This window comes from Lupinus angustifolius, chromosome LG20 (genome assembly GCF_001865875.1).
Source record: "Lupinus angustifolius cultivar Tanjil chromosome LG20, LupAngTanjil_v1.0, whole genome shotgun sequence".
NCBI classification, from domain to species: domain Eukaryota; kingdom Viridiplantae; phylum Streptophyta; class Magnoliopsida; order Fabales; family Fabaceae; genus Lupinus; species Lupinus angustifolius.
Window position 1 is genome coordinate 19,840,343 of NC_032028.1, and position 21,367 is coordinate 19,861,709.

General features: G+C 28.9%; 1 protein-coding gene across 1 annotated transcript; it reads left to right on the forward strand.

The window, feature by feature from the left end:
* LOC109335133 (cytochrome P450 85A-like) lies at window positions 16,369–20,072 on the forward strand. The gene is made up of 9 exons (XM_019571214.1): window positions 16,369–16,657; window positions 17,330–17,651; window positions 17,746–17,895; window positions 18,019–18,264; window positions 18,374–18,460; window positions 18,547–18,625; window positions 19,187–19,293; window positions 19,409–19,533; window positions 19,858–20,072. The coding sequence occupies exons 1-9, from the start codon at window positions 16,470–16,472 to the stop codon at window positions 19,976–19,978; spliced, it is 1,425 nt and encodes a 474-aa protein (XP_019426759.1). The 5' UTR covers window positions 16,369–16,469; the 3' UTR covers window positions 19,979–20,072.

Sequence of the window (21,367 nt, forward strand, 5' to 3'; positions counted from 1 at the left end):
TTATTTGGTACTTCAAAAATTAAAAACAAACATATTAAACCAAGTATGTATTAGTTAAGAAAAAACAAACATATATCACTTGGTAAAACAACTTATATGCGTAATTTAAAAATTGAAAAAAATAATAGTAAAAGACATACTTAAAGCACTTTTTTTTACTATAAGGTCAATTAACTTGTAACATAGAATATCTTATATATAAGTATTTGAAATCAGAAGGAGCGTATTGAACAAGCTAATTAACTATATATTATGATTGAGAAAGTTAAAAATATGAAGCCAAACAATTTTGATAGTTAGAAGACAACCCCACGAGAATTAATCAAAAGAGAATAGTGACCTAGACAAAAAGGCTAGGTATTAAACCTAGAAAGGGTTTAAGGCATTCAACCTAAACATATTGACTCTTTCTCAATTCTCGAGTCCATATTTGAACCCAAATTTGTCCTTAGAATTTAAATATTTGTTACATGGAAAGCCACTCACATTTGCACGCATGCAACCATAGTAAGCATTGTTCTTTTGACATAGAAGAGAAACCCATAACTCAAATGGCAATTATTAGAAAAAAGTATATTAATATATAATTTGATTGGAGAAATTGAAGGGAAAAGGTACTCAATTTGTGGCAGGAAAAAAGCACTAGAGAACAAAATAGAGACCCTCGTGCAAAAGTATATGTCTCAATGTACATCACAAACTTTGGTTAAATCACAAATAAATGAGAAAGAGAAAGAGAAGGAAAATGGGTCATAATAATAAGATACATGTGTGCGTGTGGGTAGACATTCCTCAACTTCTCTTCTGTATCCATTGCTATGCCCCTCTTCTCTCTCCAAACCAATTATTATCATAAGAATATGTTAACGTTTGCTAATAACAAATGTTAATTCAAGTGGTATATGCAGTATTGTAAAAACTGATTTGTGCCGACCAATTTAACTGATAAACTAGTGAACCAGTCACAATACTGATACATATAATAATTATATCGGTAATGCAATCATACTGATCAAAACTGGCCATACAGGACGATTTTTCGATTGAACCGCACCGGTCATATTGGTTGGTTTTTATTTAAAATTAATTTTTTAATGAAAATAAAAAATTTATTGATTTTTTTTATTTTTCAACATTAATATTAATATATCATATATGTATATCTAATTTTGTCGTTATGCATTTTAATTAATGAATCACCGATTGAATCGTTATACTACTATACTAGTACCCTAACCAGTTTGATGACCAATATGATATTAATAATATTGGTACATTCTTGATTCCCCTTAAGCAATGTCTCAAGTTCGAATCTTGTGCATGAAAAATGACCCGCTGAAAGAGTTAGCCCCACTTATCTGTGCATGTTCCTGACTCGGACATGATTTTCTCTAATGACAGAATACCAATGAGAAAAAAGATCATGTGCAGATCAATAATATTTAAATAAAAATATAAAAATGATAAATATTTTATTTTCTAATTGATATAATTTATTTTTATTGCTTATTTAAGAAAATAAATATTTGTTCAATTATCAGTGGCCACTTTTTTCTTCCACACTAACATGCTTCCATGTATCCTATCTGTAGTTTGTGAATCTATTTTTTGTGGATCCACTTGTGCACATTCCTATCTTCTATTTATTTTTTAATTTAAATTGTTGATATGACATTCCTATCTTCTTCTAATTTAATTTGTTCTAAATAGTGAATTATTTATTTTAGTTATAATGTATTTCTTTCCACTTTTTCCACTTCACATTTTCCATTACTTTAATTTTTTAAGTATGTATACTCTGAGTGGTGCAACAGTATGCATCTCAATTATCTTATATTTAATTATTGTGATCCAGAATACTCCCTATTATGCCATTTGTCTCTTCATTCTCCTGTCCACAAGTTTTGTTATTATAAGATATCTTTTGAATGACATTGTTCATTTAAGGATAATTCATTTTCAATATATGTTTTCTTCCTAACCATTGTTATTTGTTTTATATTTATTTGCCGGGGTGTTTTCATTTAACAAATTTGAAGCTTAGTAATATTTAGCTTGGAGAATGGAGAGAAATGTTAGAAAATATCTGTACCTTAGAATATTTGAATGTATTTAGAATATTTTTAAATTGTCTTTTGTAATAATCTTAACACATCATATTAATATTAGTGTCATACAATAATTCATATGTATGATGAGGTGTTAAAGTATCAAGTCCCACAATTAATGCTTAAGAATATGAGTCATTTATAATAATTTGGAAAATCCTTCGCTACTGGTTAACTTTTGAGTTGAAATTAGATCTATTTACTCTAATATAAATGTTAATTTATTTATCTAAACACTCTTACTATCCACATTTTATGATATAAATGAGATACAATGAGATTTTGCCAAGTTGTTCATAAAAAAATATAAATTCTATCCTTTAATTAAAAAGCTCTTACAATGGATTATTTAAAGTTGCCTATCAATCATATATTATCAAGTTATTAAAAAAAATATTTATTTTAAAAATAATTTAATCACTTTAATTAAATTCATATATAGGATGAGAAATGATTAAGAGAAAAAATGTATACATTGTCAGTAAGAGTTCTTTATACTGTCACTGTATCATCTAACATTCATTTTCAATTATCATTGACTTTTCAGAAAAAAGTAATCTAAATAAACGATAGATGATGCACTGACTGTATATACATTTTTACACTGTCAGTGCATAGATTTAATACTCAATGATTAATTAATAGAGTGCAATATTTTATGTGGAGAGGTGCACCTCCACAAATCATGCTTAGGTTTACTTTCTAATTCAACACAAATGGGGTTAGCCTTTCTATTCACAACAAGCCTTAGAAAACATTGAATATTGTTGTGAGAGTCAATTGGATGGAGTTATCACTTTTTTTTAATTATAAAAAAAAAGGTTTTGTATGAATTATCAATATTGCCGTTTGGAGAGATGAATGACCACATTCTATAATAATTATTGGATGGTTTCAGACATGGTCTCAATTACATTAAAACTATTATTTAATTTATTAATATATGATCAATTATTTGAATGTGTTTGGAGTCATCAATTTTAGATTACGCATTGTCTAAGCCTTGAGTTTGGACTATATTATAAAATTTAATTTTAAACAATATTTAAGAATTCATTTCATAAGAATAAATATTAATAATAATTTCAAGGAATCAAGATGGGTGATTGGACAATGACATAACACCTTAACTTCTATACGTGACACTTTAAAGTTTAAAACAAGGGCCACATTTTGTTCTTTAATGTCAAATATCTTTCTAGTTATAATCTCTATGTGAAAACATATTTTTCTTATGGTTATCATGAAACCTAGTAGTAAATTTTATGCCATTTTAAGACAAGACCTCTCCTTCAAGCAAAGTCAAAAAACAAAATGAAGGGAGAGGAGATTTTAGCATGATAATCAATCACTATCCAAATGCATATGTTTCATTAAATTCATATAAAGTGTTGATGAGACAAGTGATTATAATGTATGTGTGTTCATATGATTCATACAATAAACTTTATTACCTATATGGCTTCAAGATATTGAATCATATCCTCCTATTTGAGATTTAATAATATTTTTCAGTTATTTATATTAAAAAAAGAATCATTTCCTCACACTTGAGTAGGACATAACAAATTAAATAATTAAAAGGCAAAGGATAAGAATGTTTTTCAGTCTTAGTTATTAGTTGCATCAGCACTACAGTGTTTCCTGAACAAATCATGCGATTAAATTGTTCTGAATAGTGAAGATTGGAATAATCAATTTTTTTTTAATAAAAATAAGTATTCAATTGAAAATGTCTGATTTTATAACAGTATGGCAGGACATTATATATGGTTACAGTCCAATTGTACGTTCCATTTTCATGGCAGAAATCTGTCCTTAATTAGCTTAAAAAATATATTATGATCTTTATAATTTTCTGCATATAAATATAAAATTCGTATTATTACTTTTTTCTACAAGGAAATAATAATACTAGTAGAATAGAAATAACCAAAATCGAGTGGTTTAGTGAAAGTAGATTACGTCCCCAAGCTAGCTTCTTTTACCTAAAAATTAAAGTCATAGATTTGAATTTGTCAATTTGGAGTAATATAGTATACTTGGTCAAATGATTAAAAAAAACTAGTTGTACTAAAAAATTGATTTTTCTATATTTTTTTTCTTTTACCAAAATCATTGTTGGATATAAAATAACAAATAATTCCTCCATTCGCGCATGGTTTCATCAAGGTCAACTAAAGGAAAGAATAATGTGAATATAAATTCAAATTCACAATAGACTTTATAGTTAAGAACATATTTTTTTGGATGAACGGTTAAATCCTTTCAATGCGTAGAGATCGTTGAAGTGGCTTTTGCCTCTCTACTAACAAAGTTTGTCATATATATGATAGAGATTCAACTCATATTATGTGTAAGGAATTCAGTAATCTGCCATTGTGTTGGACATTATTAAAAATCAAATTTAAAGTATTATAATTTAATAATAATTTTTTTAAAAGAAATAATATGTTTTTGTAATTGATTTTTGTGCAAGGTGGTCTTTGGAGGTGATTATAATAACAAGGGTTGCAATAATGTCGACAATGTGATATATCTTTTTGGTAAATGAAGATGGAGAGAATGGATATCTTTTTGGGTTCCTAAAAACTCTTTTGCAAGATTGTTTGAGGAGGTTTTGGATAAAGATACAACCATTAGATCTTTGGGAGAATGGAGAAATGATGTTTAGACCTAGAATTTCAAATGCAAAAGGAACTTGTTCCTTTGGGAGCAAGAGGAATTTAAAGACCTTTTAAAAATCCTTGCAAATGTACTACCTAAACAAGACGTTGCTAATGGGTGGGCATGGATCCATGGCAAAAGAAGTTACTAGTCAGTTCAAAATGTTTATCAAGTGGTGAAACATGAGGATGAAAATTGTAACAATGGTTTCTTTAAAAGTTTGTGGGCAAGTAATGTCCCACCAAATATGAAGTGTTTAGTGTGGAAAATTTCCTTGGGTGGTATTCCAACAAAATTGAATGTAGCTCAAAGAAGTGTTTTAGGCCACAAGAATCTCAGCGATGTGTATTTTGTGGAGTGTCGGACAAATCAACAAGCCACTTGTTTTTATCTTGTTCAAAATCCTATAATATTTCGCAAAACATGTATTCTCGATATGGTCTTAACTCAATTATTCATAATGATGTTAAAACCAACTTCTTTATGCATGCAAACATGCAAGGTTGGAGAACAAAAATAAACAATAATGCATGTCCTTATGGTTTGTGAAGATGTGGACTATTTGGCATGTTAGGAATAAGATTATGTTTGAGAACTCACGGTTTCACCAAGATGAGGTACTTAAGTTAATATTTCTACACTCTTGAACCACTCTTAATGTTCACTTCCATAATTTTTATTCCTCTTATGTGGAGTGGGTGTCACAACCTCTTAATTGCCTTCTTACCTGTAACATCTAATAATTTTGTAGATAGGAGTATTACTATTCTCCTAATCATCTTTCTTTCTTATTAATAAATTTATTGTTGATAAAAAAGGCAGGGGTGATGGTTAGGCAATGTGAGTGGTGATCGGGTGGTAGGGATGTTGTCAATGATCCTTACAGTAGTATGGTGGCAACAACGATAGTTTTCACTATTGCGACAATGTGAGGATATTGAGAAAGATGATAATGGTTGTGATTGTTATGATGGTGATCTTGTGAGGTTGCGGTGGTGATGGCGTAAGGGTGGTGTTAGATATAGCATTAGTGTAGTGATGTTCGAGTATGATGGTTAGAGCGAAAAATAGATTATCCTATTCCGATGGCTTGCAAATTAACTTAGCATTAGAATTAAAAAACCTAGTGAATATTTTTTGGTATTACCAGGGTATCTTTTTATCTTGAGTAATGAACTAATCTCTATTGAGGTATGTTAAAACATGACTTTCCATACTTGAAAATAAAGAACTTAAGATAGGAACAAGAAGTGCAAAGATTCAAGCTCCATAGAAAAGGAGAAATTTTCATTATTGCAATTTTGAATTGATGAATAAGAAGTGAGCTAATATGACTTATTTATACAAGATAAAAGAAGAAAAGAAAGCTTGTAAAGTAAGTAATTAACACAAACCTAACTTGCTAATTCCTAACCTCCTAACCAACTATCATCTTCCAAAAATAACTTCCAATATATCTTTAATATCCCCCTCAAGTTGGTGAGTGAAAATTCTCACTCTCCAACTTAGAATTGATTTGGATAAGCAATAACAACGCTTAACCACCCATGGCAGAAGCTATATCTTCAAACGCTTAACCATCCAAAGCAGAAACTATATCTTTGCTTAACCACTATGGACAGAAGCTAACCATTCAATGCTTAACCATCCATGACAGAAGTTATATCTGAGCTTAACCATCATGGACATAAGCGAACCAACCATTAATGATGAAAGAGAGAACGAATGAGAATCTTGATCCTAATGAGATGCTTCAATGATGAATAAAAAAGATGGGTAAATGTTGAAGAATAAGAAAATGATGTAATCTTATATATGATAGATTGGTCATGGTACACACTATAATATTGTCGTGTGTTTATGAGATGGTAAGAAAATAGGGTATGAATGAAATAAAAGGTAATTGGTGGTTGTGGGCTACTGGTTCCACTTTTGGACATGCTTTCATACTTTGCACGAATGAAATTCTCAATTCCAACTCTATCATAACATGGAATTAATTCTGTTTCTCAATAACTATTTGCTTTCTCATTTCTCATTGATTGAATGAATGTAACTTGCTCTAGAAGCCAATTGTCCAGAGTTGTAGAACGAACCATTGAAATAGATATGCTCATGAATACAAGCTAAAGAATGATAATGCACCTCATCATGAAAATATTCCATCCGTGGATGTGACTTCAAAGCAAACAAAAAAAACCTAAACATTCTGGAGGAGCATATGGTTCTGTATCATCTGATCTCCATTATGCATGTCCTTATGAAGGGTGTGAGAAGGCATGCATCCATGCATACAAGCTTAAACTCCATTTGAAAATGAAGCATCTGGATAATAATGAGCATGTTTAGGCTAATGTTGATAATGAAATGGATGAAGCAAGTGACCAAGATGCCAAGATTTACACTAGTCCATCTTAGACCTTTCGCTTTGCAATCAACACATTTCTTGTTATCTGATAATTTAAGAAGTCATTCAAGTATCTTCTTGTACTTTCTTGCAAGTGGAAGAACCTGAACTTATTCATTATGGAAATGCCTCTTCAATCAAAGTCATCCATGGCCAATGAAGAACAATATAACTTTTAATGACAATATTAATTATAATCCTGATGTATTGGGAGCTAGAAAATATTCATCAAAAGAGCAATCATCCTTCACACATCTTCTTTTCTTGGCATTAGGAGATTTTCTTGGCTAGTTTGCATATCTTCAATTTATCATATGTGTATGGCTGGCTTTTGGTATGCATTGAATGTGCCAAGACCCAAAACAGATGCACAACATTGAAGCAAGATGGAGAAAGAAGAAGATGAAATGGAGGAATAGAAGTGTGAAAGTCATGAAATGGATAATTATTAGCTCTGATACTATGTTAAAACATGGCTTTCCATACTTGAAAAGAAAGAACTCAAGATAGGAACAAGAAAAGCAAATATTCAAGCTCCATAAAAAAGGAGAAATTTTCATTATTGGAATTTTGAATTGATGAATAAGAAGTGAGTTAATATGACTTATTTATACAAGAGAAAGGAAAAAAGAAAGTTTTTAAAGCAAGTAACTAACACAAACCTAACTTGCTAATTCATAACTTCCTAACCAACTATCATCTTCCAAAAATAACCTCCAATATATCTTTAATAGGTTACGTGACTGTCTCTCCCAATAAGTATCGCTAATTAGAATCTAATTTTTAACATTTTGATTTTTGTATGATTAGTGTAGTCTTTCATCATTATAGAATAAGTAAACCATATTAAGAAAGTTGGATATATATTTTCATATGGTGCTAGAATGTAAGTTAACTTCAAACTAAACCATTAACTTTTTCTCTCATTTCTTTCTCCATCATGATTTGATTTTCTTTCTTTCTTGTCAAATAAATTTTTAAAATTTATTTGAAAAATATTACATGTTTTTTTGTCGTTGATAATACCTAAGGATGAAATACTTTATAAAAGCATTACACGATGGAAAAAGATTATCTAAAGCATGTTTTTCTTAAAACCAGACCTTGGTTTATTAATTTCAGTTATCATTATTTTTTTGGTTTTAATCAATGATATCTTCCCTATTTTATGAGTTAAAAAATAATCACTTTCAAAGTATATAGATGATCCTCTTAAAAAAGTGTCATCAAACATTGTTGGTTTTTGACCTATAAAATACCTCAAATCCAATATGACTTTAGATTATTGGATTAGCTTCTTGTAAATGCTTATTATTATTTTTTTTTATTAAAATGGCTAGATCCAAAAAATATATACAATTATTATAGGAAAAAAGTCCACTCATCAGCTATCAACCATCCCATGTAAGTACAATCTATTTAAACATATTTTGGTATTTTAGGTAAATATTGTATTCGACTAATAATTAGTTTAAATTTACTTACCTTTTCGGAACAAATAATTATTGTAAATTCAATTTTTTATTAAAACACGCGTAAATATAGATTAGTTAATTAGTTAGGAGTTAAATAGAATTAAACCTCTTGTATTTTCTATATAATGCTAATTAGTTTCTTTGTAATTTATTTCAATATCATTCTATTCATTCAATAAAATACCCAATCTTTTCTTGCTTAATTTTAATTTCTAATACAATCAATAAGGGGAAATAAATAGAAGTCGCTAAGTGGTTTTGTAAAACCATATATCAATTGAATGGGTTGTAGCTGAAAAGTTAGCACCATGGCAAAATCTTAAATGTCCAATTCTTAATTCCACTTTTTTTAATCACCCGTTGGTACCTTGAAGGACCCAACAGAACATTACATATTTCCCTGCAAATCTTAATTCCACTTATGTACCTGTTAAATGCTTTATCTTTTTCTGCTGTAAAGCTGAACAATATGCTCATATTAATTGGACACGTTATTATGAATATATTTGATTATTGATAATTGAATTACTTACCACTGTCCTTTATCTTATTATTGTTAGAAATAAATCTCTAACAATTCTCTCATAAGATTCTCAAATCAAAGCATGTCAAAAATTACTTGTTATTCGTTTCTCATAATTATAACAACTTGGTAATAGAACTTCATGTTTGTTAAGACAAGAAGGGTTAACGTTATATATGTTTTGTCATAAAATGTAATAACTATATATTCATCATATATACTAATGCATCATGCATGAAAAAGAATAAAATTGTTGCATGGCATGATTGAGATTTATCTGTCTTGTTTAGAAAGTTCACTTGAAGTATGAGCACATCTTTTGTCCCAAAGAATATATCACTTTATATATTCATGATTGACAAAAAAAAATATTTAATTATTATACTTTTAATAACTTACATATATATTTTTCAAACCAATATATAGTGACACACTTTTCAAAACAATACTACGGTACATGATTGAAGACCACGATACTGAACAGTAGTGCAATAAGTCAAGATTGCACAGTTGAATGTCTTTGTAGGAATTACAATCACACAGGAGGTACTGCAACAAAGGTAAGTTTGAAAGTTGCAGTAAGTATTAGAAGGGAACCAAATTTTTTTTCCTTTTTTTCTCTCTCATCATATATTCACATGGTAACCTAAGAATAGTGTCTTGTAGTGGGATTATGTAATTCCATGACTAGATCTTATTGACAGACATGTGAAGTACTGGGTCTGGCTATGACCACCTTTTTCTTTAGCTCCAATGGGGTGCTATGCATGTGCATTTTCTTTAAATCATCTACACTTTTTTCATATCTTCTAATTATATATATTTGAGTATAATATCTATACATTGTTAATATAAAAATTTATATGCTATAATATCTATTATTTATTTATCTTACCTAGAGTCAATGATAATTAAGTATAAAAGATATACAGTTTTTCTTATAGCATATGTCCATATATATTTTTTCTGATTAGACATATTGTTTTTCTTATATTGAATTTGATATACATACTACATACCAAGTGATGTAATGCATTAAAATGAATATTTATTCATTTAGTTGCATTTAGCTTTATTATAATTTCAATTTATCATATGTATAAATAATGATATAGTTTGTATAATTTGAAGTACATAGCAAGTAATTTATGGAGGAATTACTTCTACTAAGAGAGTAAGTGAGCACGTAGATAAACATAAATTATCATGGGGTGATATTGATGCACTCAAAATTATAAGGGTTTGGCAAGCATCAAACCTAGAATGATAAATATAAGTTTTTAAGTACAAATCTAATAGATAAACTCTAGAATCTACCAGAAAGAGAAAATACTTATATTTTATTAATGGAAATAATACGTTGCTTTTGGCCACATCCCCAACAATGTATAAATACTAAAGAAAAGATACTAAAAGATAGTGAAAAGATAATGAAAAGATAATAGCTAAAAATATTAAAATGATGTTTCTTCCTACGTCAGTCTCCTCCACCTCTGAAGAACTCGACCACGAGTTCTCTTCTCGATAAAGATTCTCATGTGTCTAATACTCATAAATGTCAGCAACGTTGAAAGTATTGGATACATTCATGGATTCTGGGAGAGCTATCACATAGGCATTGTCATTGATCTTCCAAGTTACTTTGAATGGACCATACTTGTGTGGTTGCAGCTTGTTGTAAATACCAACTGGAAACCTCCTATAGAAAGTAATCAAACCATGAAAAATACGTACCTCAGTCACTGACTTAGGCGTAGGCCAATCCCTAATAGCACTCACTTTATTTTCATTTTCATGTTCAGAACTCGAAGCATCTGGATGAACAATTTATACTTTGGAACCATTATTGATCGTAGATTGTGGTAAGAGAGATGTAAAAATGATAAAATAGTCCAAAACTTTCCGAAATACGACATGAAAAGCTCATGCTTCATTAGGTGAATTGAAAATCAACAGATTAAGGGGATCATGAATTAAACCATTCCAATCACATTATGGACATTCACTCTCTAGATCAATCTGAAAGGTTCCCTGAAGAAGAACTTCGTCCTCAACTAAATTTGTTTCGTAGCCTTCTTCCTGAACATAGATAACAACTGATGTTGCATCACCATGCAATTTCAAAAGATTGTTAGCTTCGTCAACACAAAGTGTTGGATCTTAGCCAGGGCTACCACAATTATACTTTAAGGGTTGTGGTAGTTTGATTGCAGCATTGCTTACATAAATCCCTTAATAGGTATTTTCCTGTATTTCACTCAAGTTATTATGCACAAGAGTTGAATCTCCAAGAGTATCTTCATTTGAATAGATTTTCTTTATATTTTTAGATGAATCCTTAGGCTTTGATGTGCTCAAATAGATAACAAATTGAGGCGATGAGAAGGTAAGTAAGTTGGAAGTCTGAGTAATGGGAAGAGCCTTAACAGGCTTTCCAAGAGATAAATTGTTGATAAAGTTGAACATAGGTGAATGCTAGTAGTCGTGATTATACTACTGACTTTCCTGCACAACCATCTCTTCCACAATAATAGTGCGATTATTATTTCCACCACATGTTACCCTATGCGGTTTTCCTCCCTTGTATCTTCGTTGGTTCCCGTTGTTGGCATTTTTCATCATATGATTTGTGAAAGTCGCCAACTCCTCACTAAGAACAGTTAAGTTCATGGTAAAAGCGGCGGTAAAACCCTGAAGATATGCTCTAGTCACTAATTGATCTCCCATGATTATTCAAGCTTCAGAAAGAGGTAAGAGAAAACTTGTTCTGATGTCACTTGATGCAGTCAGAAGCACAAAGCGTTTGGCAAGCGCCAAACCTAGAACGATAAACACAAATTTGCAAGTACAAACATGATAGATTAACTCTGGAATCCACTAAAAAGAAAAAAACTCTGAAATTTTATTAATGAAAATAATATATTGCTTTTGGCTATATCCCCAATAATGTTTAATACTACTAAAAATATACTGAAAAGATAGAAAATATACTGAAATGATAATGAAAGAATACTGAAAAGATAATGAAAGAATACTGAAAAGATATTCAAAAAATACTAAAGAGATAATGAAAAAATATTTGCTAAAAATATTAAAATGTTGTTTCTTCGTATATTGAGTAACAATAATATTAATTTTTTTATTGTCTTAACTTCTCATACCATATCCTACTAATTATCCAAAAGATTATTCTATGAATGATGCTTAAAAATTACATCATTTTTTATTTATTTTAGTACTTTATTGTGTTGAATATAATTTTTTTATTTGTTATGTCTTATAAGTCAATTTTGCTAATAATTGTTATAAGGGTATTGGTTAACAATTCATTGAAAAAGTTGATGTGTAATTTCTTAATTTATTAAAATATTATTTCTGAATGAAATACATAAATCTTCCTTTGGTTGGTTTGGAAATCTATTTATAAATACAATTTTAAAAACTTTAGGTATTATTTTTTGATTTTGAGATGGTGAGACTCAAAGGAACACTAAGGTTTTTTTATTCATCATCAGATAATAAGTTCAAATCATGGAAACAATCCTTATGAAAGTCTTTTTGCTAGGATAAGATTATGCACATTTACATTCTCAGACAATACTAAGCGAGAGTATCGTGCAATGAACTACTTTTTTAATTTTAGGTTTTTTTGGCACTACCAATGGCATCTCCTTGCCCTTTTTGGATAATGAACTACTCCATTTCGGGGTTTGTGGTTGCCTCTCCCAGCAAATGTCGCTTACATGAATCGAATTTTTGACCTTCTGGTCATTCTGGGGATATAGCGGGGTCTTACATAGGGATGACAATATGGGCTTGGCCCGACGGGCCAGCCCGTTTGGATTAGCATTTTTAGTAGGTCAGGCTGGGGATTTTAGCCCAAAAAACCATATTTAGTTCGTTTTGGAAGCTCGTTTTTTAGTCGGGTCACGGAGGGTTGGGCTGGCCCAGCTGGCCAGCGATAAAAAAGGAAGAATTACATAGAAAATTAACTCATGGTTTTCCAATATTGTGATGTTATTGGTTAAATATATAGAATATGTTAAAACTGTTTGTAATGAAGAATTACATGGTAGCTAATTATACTTTCATTATTAGTAATTATAAAATGCTAATTATATGCATTTTGGTTAAACATAGTCTTGAATTATGTATGACAGTATATATGTTAGGATATGAATTGGTATCCAAAGTTCAAGTTCATTCGTTCATTTAGTCTTTTAGCTGAAATACTCATGTTATTAGTTTTATTAAGTGAATGTGTATTTTAGTGTTTGCAATGTTCAAACGCGCCGAGAATATTGATAGCTTTATAAAGATAATATGAAGATAATTGACATAGACAAATATAGAATAGCAAAATACCAAATATACTTAACCATTTTAATCTTTTTTTACAAAATCAAGGTTGAAATCAGAAGACTCATTGTTCATAGTAATTTTAAATATTCATTTTGTTTAGTTGTTACACTAATTGTTACTAAATTAGCATGGTGTTTGCAATGTTGTAATTGGGATGAAAGAATAATCATAAGGCACCAACAAAGAAAGCTTGTGAGTCAATAGTAAAAATATATTTTTATAAGCATATATTAATTTAATCATATACATAATATAAATGATGTTGAAGAAGATTTGAAAGAAGTTGATGGTGATAGTAATAAAAAAGTGGAGGCGTCTTCTTCCAATAGAACATCTAATGTTTAAAATTTAGGAGTTAGAAGCTTTATTGTGAATTATGAGCCTAAAAGTTTAAAATTATGTTTACATATTGTTTAGAACTTATAAATGTGAGATTGTGCTTGGATAATTTTATAGTTTGTACTATTTAAATGTTTAAAAGTGCATTGATTACTATTTTTATGTATTTATTTTGATTTAATACTTTATGTAGATAGTAGAAAAAACTTAATAACCATAGACATAAATAACATATTAGAAAGAAAAAAAAGTAAATCTCATTTGATACCTCTGAGTAGTAAATAAATATTGAATCTTATACTATTTCAATTTGTCTTCCTAATATATCATATTTTTTGACTTAATTACATTTGTCACTATTTTTTGTTTAAGAAATTACATTTATCTCTCTTATAGGGATGATAAGTATAATGTATGTATATAATTAAGAGTGATTTGTGTAATAACTTGAAGTTATTTGTTTAGTTTAAAAAAATAATAATTTATGTAATAATTTTACTAAAATTCAGGAGTGACAATGTAATTTATTCTAGAAAAAATCACAATACTTTAATTTAAAGGAACATGTTTATTATATTTCCCAAGTAACATATTTATTGCTTCTAGTTACATATTGGGTGGTCAAGAACTACTTGTCAAAGACTAATGGTTCAGAAGATAAAAATATTAAATATGTAATAAATATGGGTGAATAATTCATTTTAACACATGTAATTATTTATTAATTAAGGGAAAATTTCATAAAGCCAAATAAATTTTATATCTTTTATAACTATGTATTATAAATTATTTTTTATTTTTAATTACTCCTTAAATTTTATGAGTTAGTGAAATTGATCATTATATACATATATATTGAAATTACTAATTAAGTCAATACATAAATTACTGAAGACTCACAACAATAGTAATATAATAATATAGGTTAGCTAATACTGATATCCGAAAGAAACCACATCAAAATATAAAAAATGTTTACGAAGAATATAATAAGTAAATTTTAAGAGTATATATATATATAATAAAATAATAATAATCTAAGAGTTAAGGTTAAAAAACACATGAATTATAATTTTTGATATGCTATTAATCTAACATTATTTTTATTTTTATGCTAGAACTAATTTCACTAACAATCAAAGTTTAGGGTGTGTTTATACAATTTTCCCATAATTAATGAATATTTAAATTCATAATATAATTGTAAATGTAGTCTTGTAACCAGTGTTATAAAACTCGGCTCGAACCGGCCGGTCAGACCGGTTCAACCATGAACCGACCATTTAACCGGTTCGAGTCTCTCATCTAACCGGTTTTGTATCAAAATTGGTTTGACTCAGTTAGTTTAAGCGTAAAACTGATGATTTGGATGATCAGACCGGTTAGACCGGCCGAGTCAATCAAAATTAAAAAAAAAATAACCAAATTGATGAGGTGAAAAAGTCAAATATTTTTAATTTATATGTAATTATGTTTGTCACTTGTTATCTTACGTTATAACCAAATCTTTGTTGTTTAATTAAATTTTAAATTTATTGTACATTTTTGTTGTAGTTAAAGTATAATTTATATATTATTTGATAATGTTTTCAACTTGCTTGTGTCATTTTATAGTATTAAAATTTTCTTTATTGATTTTTTAATTTGGTACACTAATGTTTTTAAATTATGAGTATACAATTATTAAATATTGTTATACAGTATCATTAATTTTTAGAATTTTAATGTAAACCGAGTTAACCGGTCCAACCATTGACCTAGTGGTTGAACCAGTGACTCATTCACTCAGTACCCGGATCGAGTCATTAACCGGTCCGAGTTTAATAACACTGCTTGTAACACATTTTATGGGAGAACAACTTTGCTCGTGGAGAGCAGGTTTTGGTGTGTGAATTGAATATAACAAAAACCTATACCAACCATATATTCTAACACTATTTTTTTTATTCCATATGTCACACCTAGTTAATAATACAAAAAATCATGTATTAATGATTATCAAGTTGTTCAATAATACATTTTTGTTGTTAATACTTATGATTATTTATCAACCTGAATATATTTAGCGATATTTCAATATATTGTAAAAAAAGTATAGATGATATTTTTGTATATTTTTTTAGTATAACTAATTGTATCTTCTTATAAAAAGTGAATCAATTTCTTTCGGAATGTGTGATTATCCATTCTAATAATTGTTGCTTCCAGACATCTAAAGATCCAATGATATCTTACATTATTAGAGTTACGCTTTGTTGGTTTTTACACTATCACTACATTATTCATTATTGATATGTAATTACTATTGATTCTTGAACACAATTAATTAGTAGAATTGAATGTTGACATTGTATTGATTGTATATAAATCTTGACACTATCAGTATATAATATCATACTATTATTTTAATGACTACCTTGTAGAATGGGTTATTTTTGTCTGTATGACTTGTCATATATGCAAATGGTAGCTCAAGGACCTATATATATGTGTGTTCATGTGCACACTTTTGGTGTCTTCTACAACTGAAGGAAACTGTACCTTATTTTTAAAGTCTCTTTGGGTTGGGTTAATAGTGAGGAGCACCAATGGGTTTGTTCATAGCAATTTTTGGTTTAGTCTTGGTGTTCTGTTTTTGCTCTGCACTTTTGAGGTGGAATGAAGTAAGATACAGCAAAAAAGGTTTGCCTCCTGGCACAATGGGTTGGCCACTTTTTGGTGAAACTACTGAGTTTCTTAAACAAGGTCCAAACTTCTTGAAAACTCAGAGAGCAAGGTACCTATTTTCTTATGAGTTTTCTTCATATTTAGATGTTCACTTGAATAAGTGGAAAAAAAGTGCTTATGCATCATTTTAGAACCTGCTTTTAACTCCATTGCTTGTATTCCACATTGATTTAGTTGCTTGGAAGGTACTAGGCCTAGTATATGTATATCCCATTTGAAGAGAGAAATTTTTTGGTAATTCAATTTTCTATGGGATATAGCTATGACTATAAAGTTATTGAGCATAAAATCAATGAAACTTTATCTTGTTACTTTTGGAAGGTAGGGAGTAAAAGATGAAGAAACTAGATAAGGATTATGGAAGTGTAGACTACTTAAAAGAATGTATATTATGCCATGCACATCAAGAATGTGTGTTAAATGTAAATGAAAAGTGATGGGTGAGAAATATTTTTGTTACTTGAACTTGTCCGTGAGTTGAGTTTTGGAGTGTAAATAAGAGAAATGAATGAATCGGGAGCTACATAATATACTTGTAAGATGACTTTAAAGTCTTCCTTTTTATTTTCTTCCATTCCAAAACTTAACTCGTAAATGGATGAAATTTCTTAAATTAGTTAAAAGGAGTATGAGGTAAGCATGTACTTTTACCTCAATGATTCTTAACTTTTATTTTTTATTTATTTATTTATTTTATTTTACCTTTTGGTCAAAATGGCAGGTATGGCAGTTTTTTCAAATCACACATATTGGGGTGTCCTACCATTGTATCCATGGATCCAGAGCTTAATAGATATATCCTAATGAATGAATCAAAAGGACTTGTTCCTGGATACCCTAAATCCATGTTAGATATCTTAGGGAAATGTAATATTGCAGCTGTTCATGGCTCCACTCACAAGTACATGAGAGGGGCATTACTTTCTCTCATTAGCCCCACTTTGATCAAAGATCAACTTTTGCCAAAAATTGATGACTTTATGAGAGCCCACCTAAGCAATTGGGAGAACAAAGTCATCAACATTCAACATAAAACTAAAGAGGTTTGTATTATTAATCATTAATAATTATGGACCAAAGTTTATGGTGTAGAATTTTTTTTTATCAAAAACTAATCAATTTAATCATTTTGGATAGATGGCATTCCTCTCAACTTTGAAGCAAATTGCCGGTATGGAATCAAGTTCAATATGTAACTCATTTATGACAGAGTTCTTTAAGCTAGTTCTAGGAACTCTTTCCCTCCCTATAGACCTTCCTGCGACAAATTATCGCCGCGGATTCCAGGTAATGATCTTTGATTTAGTTTCTTTTGTTATGGTCCTTGAATGATATGAAGATGCATGGTTTAGTTTATTCAAATGTACTAAGTAGAATCTAACATAGGACTATTTCATTTGTGTGTTCTAGGCAAGGAAGAACATTGTCAACATTGTGAGTAAGATATTAGAGGAAAGAAGAGCATCCAATGAAAGTTACCAAGACATGCTTGGTTCATTGATGGCAAAAGATGAATGTAAATACAAACTAAGTGATGAAGAAATTATTGATCTAGTGATTACACTTATATATTCTGGCTATGAAACTGTTTCAACTACATCAATGATGGCAGTGAAATATCTACATGACCATCCCAAAGCTCTTGAAGAACTTAGAGTGAGTGCAAAATTTCTTTTGCTTCCTTAGCTATATTTTTCATAGTTAACTTATTTCTTTCTTATACTTTTTGTCCTAACTATGTGATCTATGGAATATGTTTTTGTAGAAAGAGCATTTGGCAATAAGAGAAAGTAAAAATTCAAATGACCCAATTGATTATAATGATCTCAAATCAATGAAGTTTACTCGTGCGGTAAGAATTTTATATGCCCTTTAAATTAGATTATTCTATTTTTTTTTTCCTTTCTAATAATTCATCAAATTTTGTGTATTTTGTAGGTGATTTTTGAGACCTCTAGATTGGCCACAATAGTTAATGGGGTTCTAAGGAAAACCACTCAAGACATGGAACTAAATGGTGAGTTATTTATTATTACTAGGTCTCTAACCTATGTTGCTTAGAATTTTTTTAGGCATTGTCAAAATTGAATATAGTATTTAACATCATCATATAACTTTGCATATGTTTCTCACTTACTTTTTATGTTATTAATTCAAAAAATACTTTAAAAGGGGTAAAAGGACATCAATTATTTGATAATATACATGCATAAAATATTTTCCTTTTTCACTCCCACTTTAGCACATTACAATGAAGCAAATAAATTTACCCATAGTATAGTGATTATACACCTGTCAGCATTTTTTTCTCATTTGTTAAAAAACAAAATACCATTCCACTAGATAACAAGTTTTCCAGATAAAAAGTGCTTTTCGCACAAACTTTCTTTGGCATTTTGCATTATTTAAAATACTTTCTATGCTTGAGAGTTGGCAATAATAAATAAAAAGGAAATAAAGTGAAAAAGAATGAAAAAGGCCTTGATTGGTTTTACAAAATCGAAGTATTTGTTTTACTATTCTTGTTGATATTAACATTTTAACATAAAGTTTGTATCTATATTGTTATTTTTTTCAGGATATTTGATTCCCAAAGGGTGGAGAATATATGTGTATACAAGAGAAATAAATTATGACCCATTTCTCTATCCTAATCCATTAATATTCAACCCATGGAGATGGCTGGTTAGTCACACAATAATCTCTTCCTTTTATTTTATTTTATTTTTAATTAATGAATAAAAATTTCTATGTGACTATATAATTATATTAATTTAAACTTCAAATCTACAAAATGCAGGACAAGAGTTTAGAGTCACAAAATTATTTCTTGATATTTGGAGGAGGTACTAGACTTTGTCCAGGAAAAGAGTTGGCAATAGCTGAAATTTCAACTTTTTTACATTACTTTGTAACTAGATACAGGTAATTAACTAATTTATTAGTTACTACTTGCTGAAAATTTAGATTTCATAAAATTGCATGTTTGATTGGAAGAAAAAATTATCATGAATTAAAAATGAACAATCCTATTTACACTTTAATTTAACAAATTTTTACACTACTTATAAATAAATGGATAACATTATTGGTCAGACTATATCTAGTTTTGACTGATCTAGATTCTCTCAATATTCCTTAAAATTTATTCATAAATGAACAATAGTTTGTCTCTTTAGAAATTTAATAATAATGTTGTGCTGTTTTCTGACACCTTAACTTATGATATATATTTAATGTTGATTGCAGGTGGGAAGAAGTAGGAGGAGATAAACTAATGAAATTTCCTAGAGTTCAAGCACCAAATGGACTACACATAAGGGTGTCATCTCTTAATAATAATTTACTTGGGAAGGGACTATATGTATAGTTATGAAATGTATTAAATGTTAGGGATTGTGTATAATAATGTTTCTAACAAATTATAAAATTAATAAATTGGATTATTATTATTTTCCATTTTCTTTGTTTTGCTCTTCTTTTTTGGGTTCTAAATTTTTCTCTCTCCAGATTGATTTTTTTTCTTGAAATAAACATATTTAGAATCTACTTATCAAAACTAACTTATAAGTAAAGCTGAAGATTGAAAAAAAAAAAGTTAACTTAAAGTTAAAAAGTTAATTAAAGACCAAGAAGTAAAAAGATAACTAAAAAGTGATGGCAAGTGAACTAGGCTATTGAATTGAAAGTGTAACTAAACAAAAAAACTATACAAATACCATAATTTAAAAAAATTACAACTTTTTAAGTGAAAAAAATGGAGGAATCAGACTCTTTCATCACACTTAACATTTACTATCATGTTCATTATTATATGAATTATGAATATAATTAATATAATTAAGGGCATAATTGTATATCTTATCATAAAGTTATTATTAATATATCTGAAAAATTAGTTATTACTACTTTCTATAATTTCTGAATAGAAATTTTTTCCTCCAAAACAACAAATAATATGAAATAGGGAGTAGGTACCAAATTTTGACTTTAATGTAACGGATATATATATTTTTTTTGTTTCCCACATGTATCCTTACACTGGAAGCAATGCTATCCGAGTCGGAAACATCTACATGTACGTGGGGCTAATTTTCCTAGCAGATATTTTTTCTATCCACAAGAATCTAAGATATTACTTATGGTAAGGAGAATCAAGTATGTACCACAAGGGACATATACATTGGATCGAAGAATGTTGAATAAGTTTTTGGTCTGGCCTGCCTCTAATTATTAGGCAGGCTGTCAATTGCATCTGACATAGCCCATTGCTAATAAATAAGGGAGGAATATTATTCTCATATCCCATTTTAATTGTCCATTTAGAAAATTAATGTATATAAATTACTTCTTGATCTTTTTCTCTTCAATATTACATTAACTAATATTGAATGATGTGTATGAGTGGTTAAGAATAGTTTAGTCAAAACATATTAATAAATAAATTTAGACTAAGAGAATATTTATATATGCAATTATAGCGTGTATCAATGGTTAGAAATAGATTCGTCAAAATATATTAACAAATAAATTTAGACTAAGAAAATGTTTATAATATGCAATGATAGTGTGTATGAGTGGTTATGAATAGTTTAGTGAAAATATATTAACAAATAAATTTAGAATAAGAGAGTATTTATAATATGCAATGATAACGTAGATGAGTGGTTAGGAATAGTTTAGTCAAAATATGTTAAAAAATAAACTTAAACCAGGTAAACACTTATAATATGCAATGATAGCATGAATGAGTGATTAT

Excerpts from the sequence above, each read along its gene's own strand:
- LOC109335133 (XM_019571214.1), top strand. The coding sequence starts at position 16,470 with ATGGGTTTGTTCATAGCAATTTTTGGTTTAGTCTTGGTGTTCTGTTTT. Across the intron at positions 17,652-17,745 it reads TTCAACATAAAACTAAAGAG|ATGGCATTCCTCTCAACTTT; the intron begins GTTTGTATTATT and ends CATTTTGGATAG. Across the intron at positions 19,534-19,857 it reads TACTTTGTAACTAGATACAG|GTGGGAAGAAGTAGGAGGAG; the intron begins GTAATTAACTAA and ends TGTTGATTGCAG.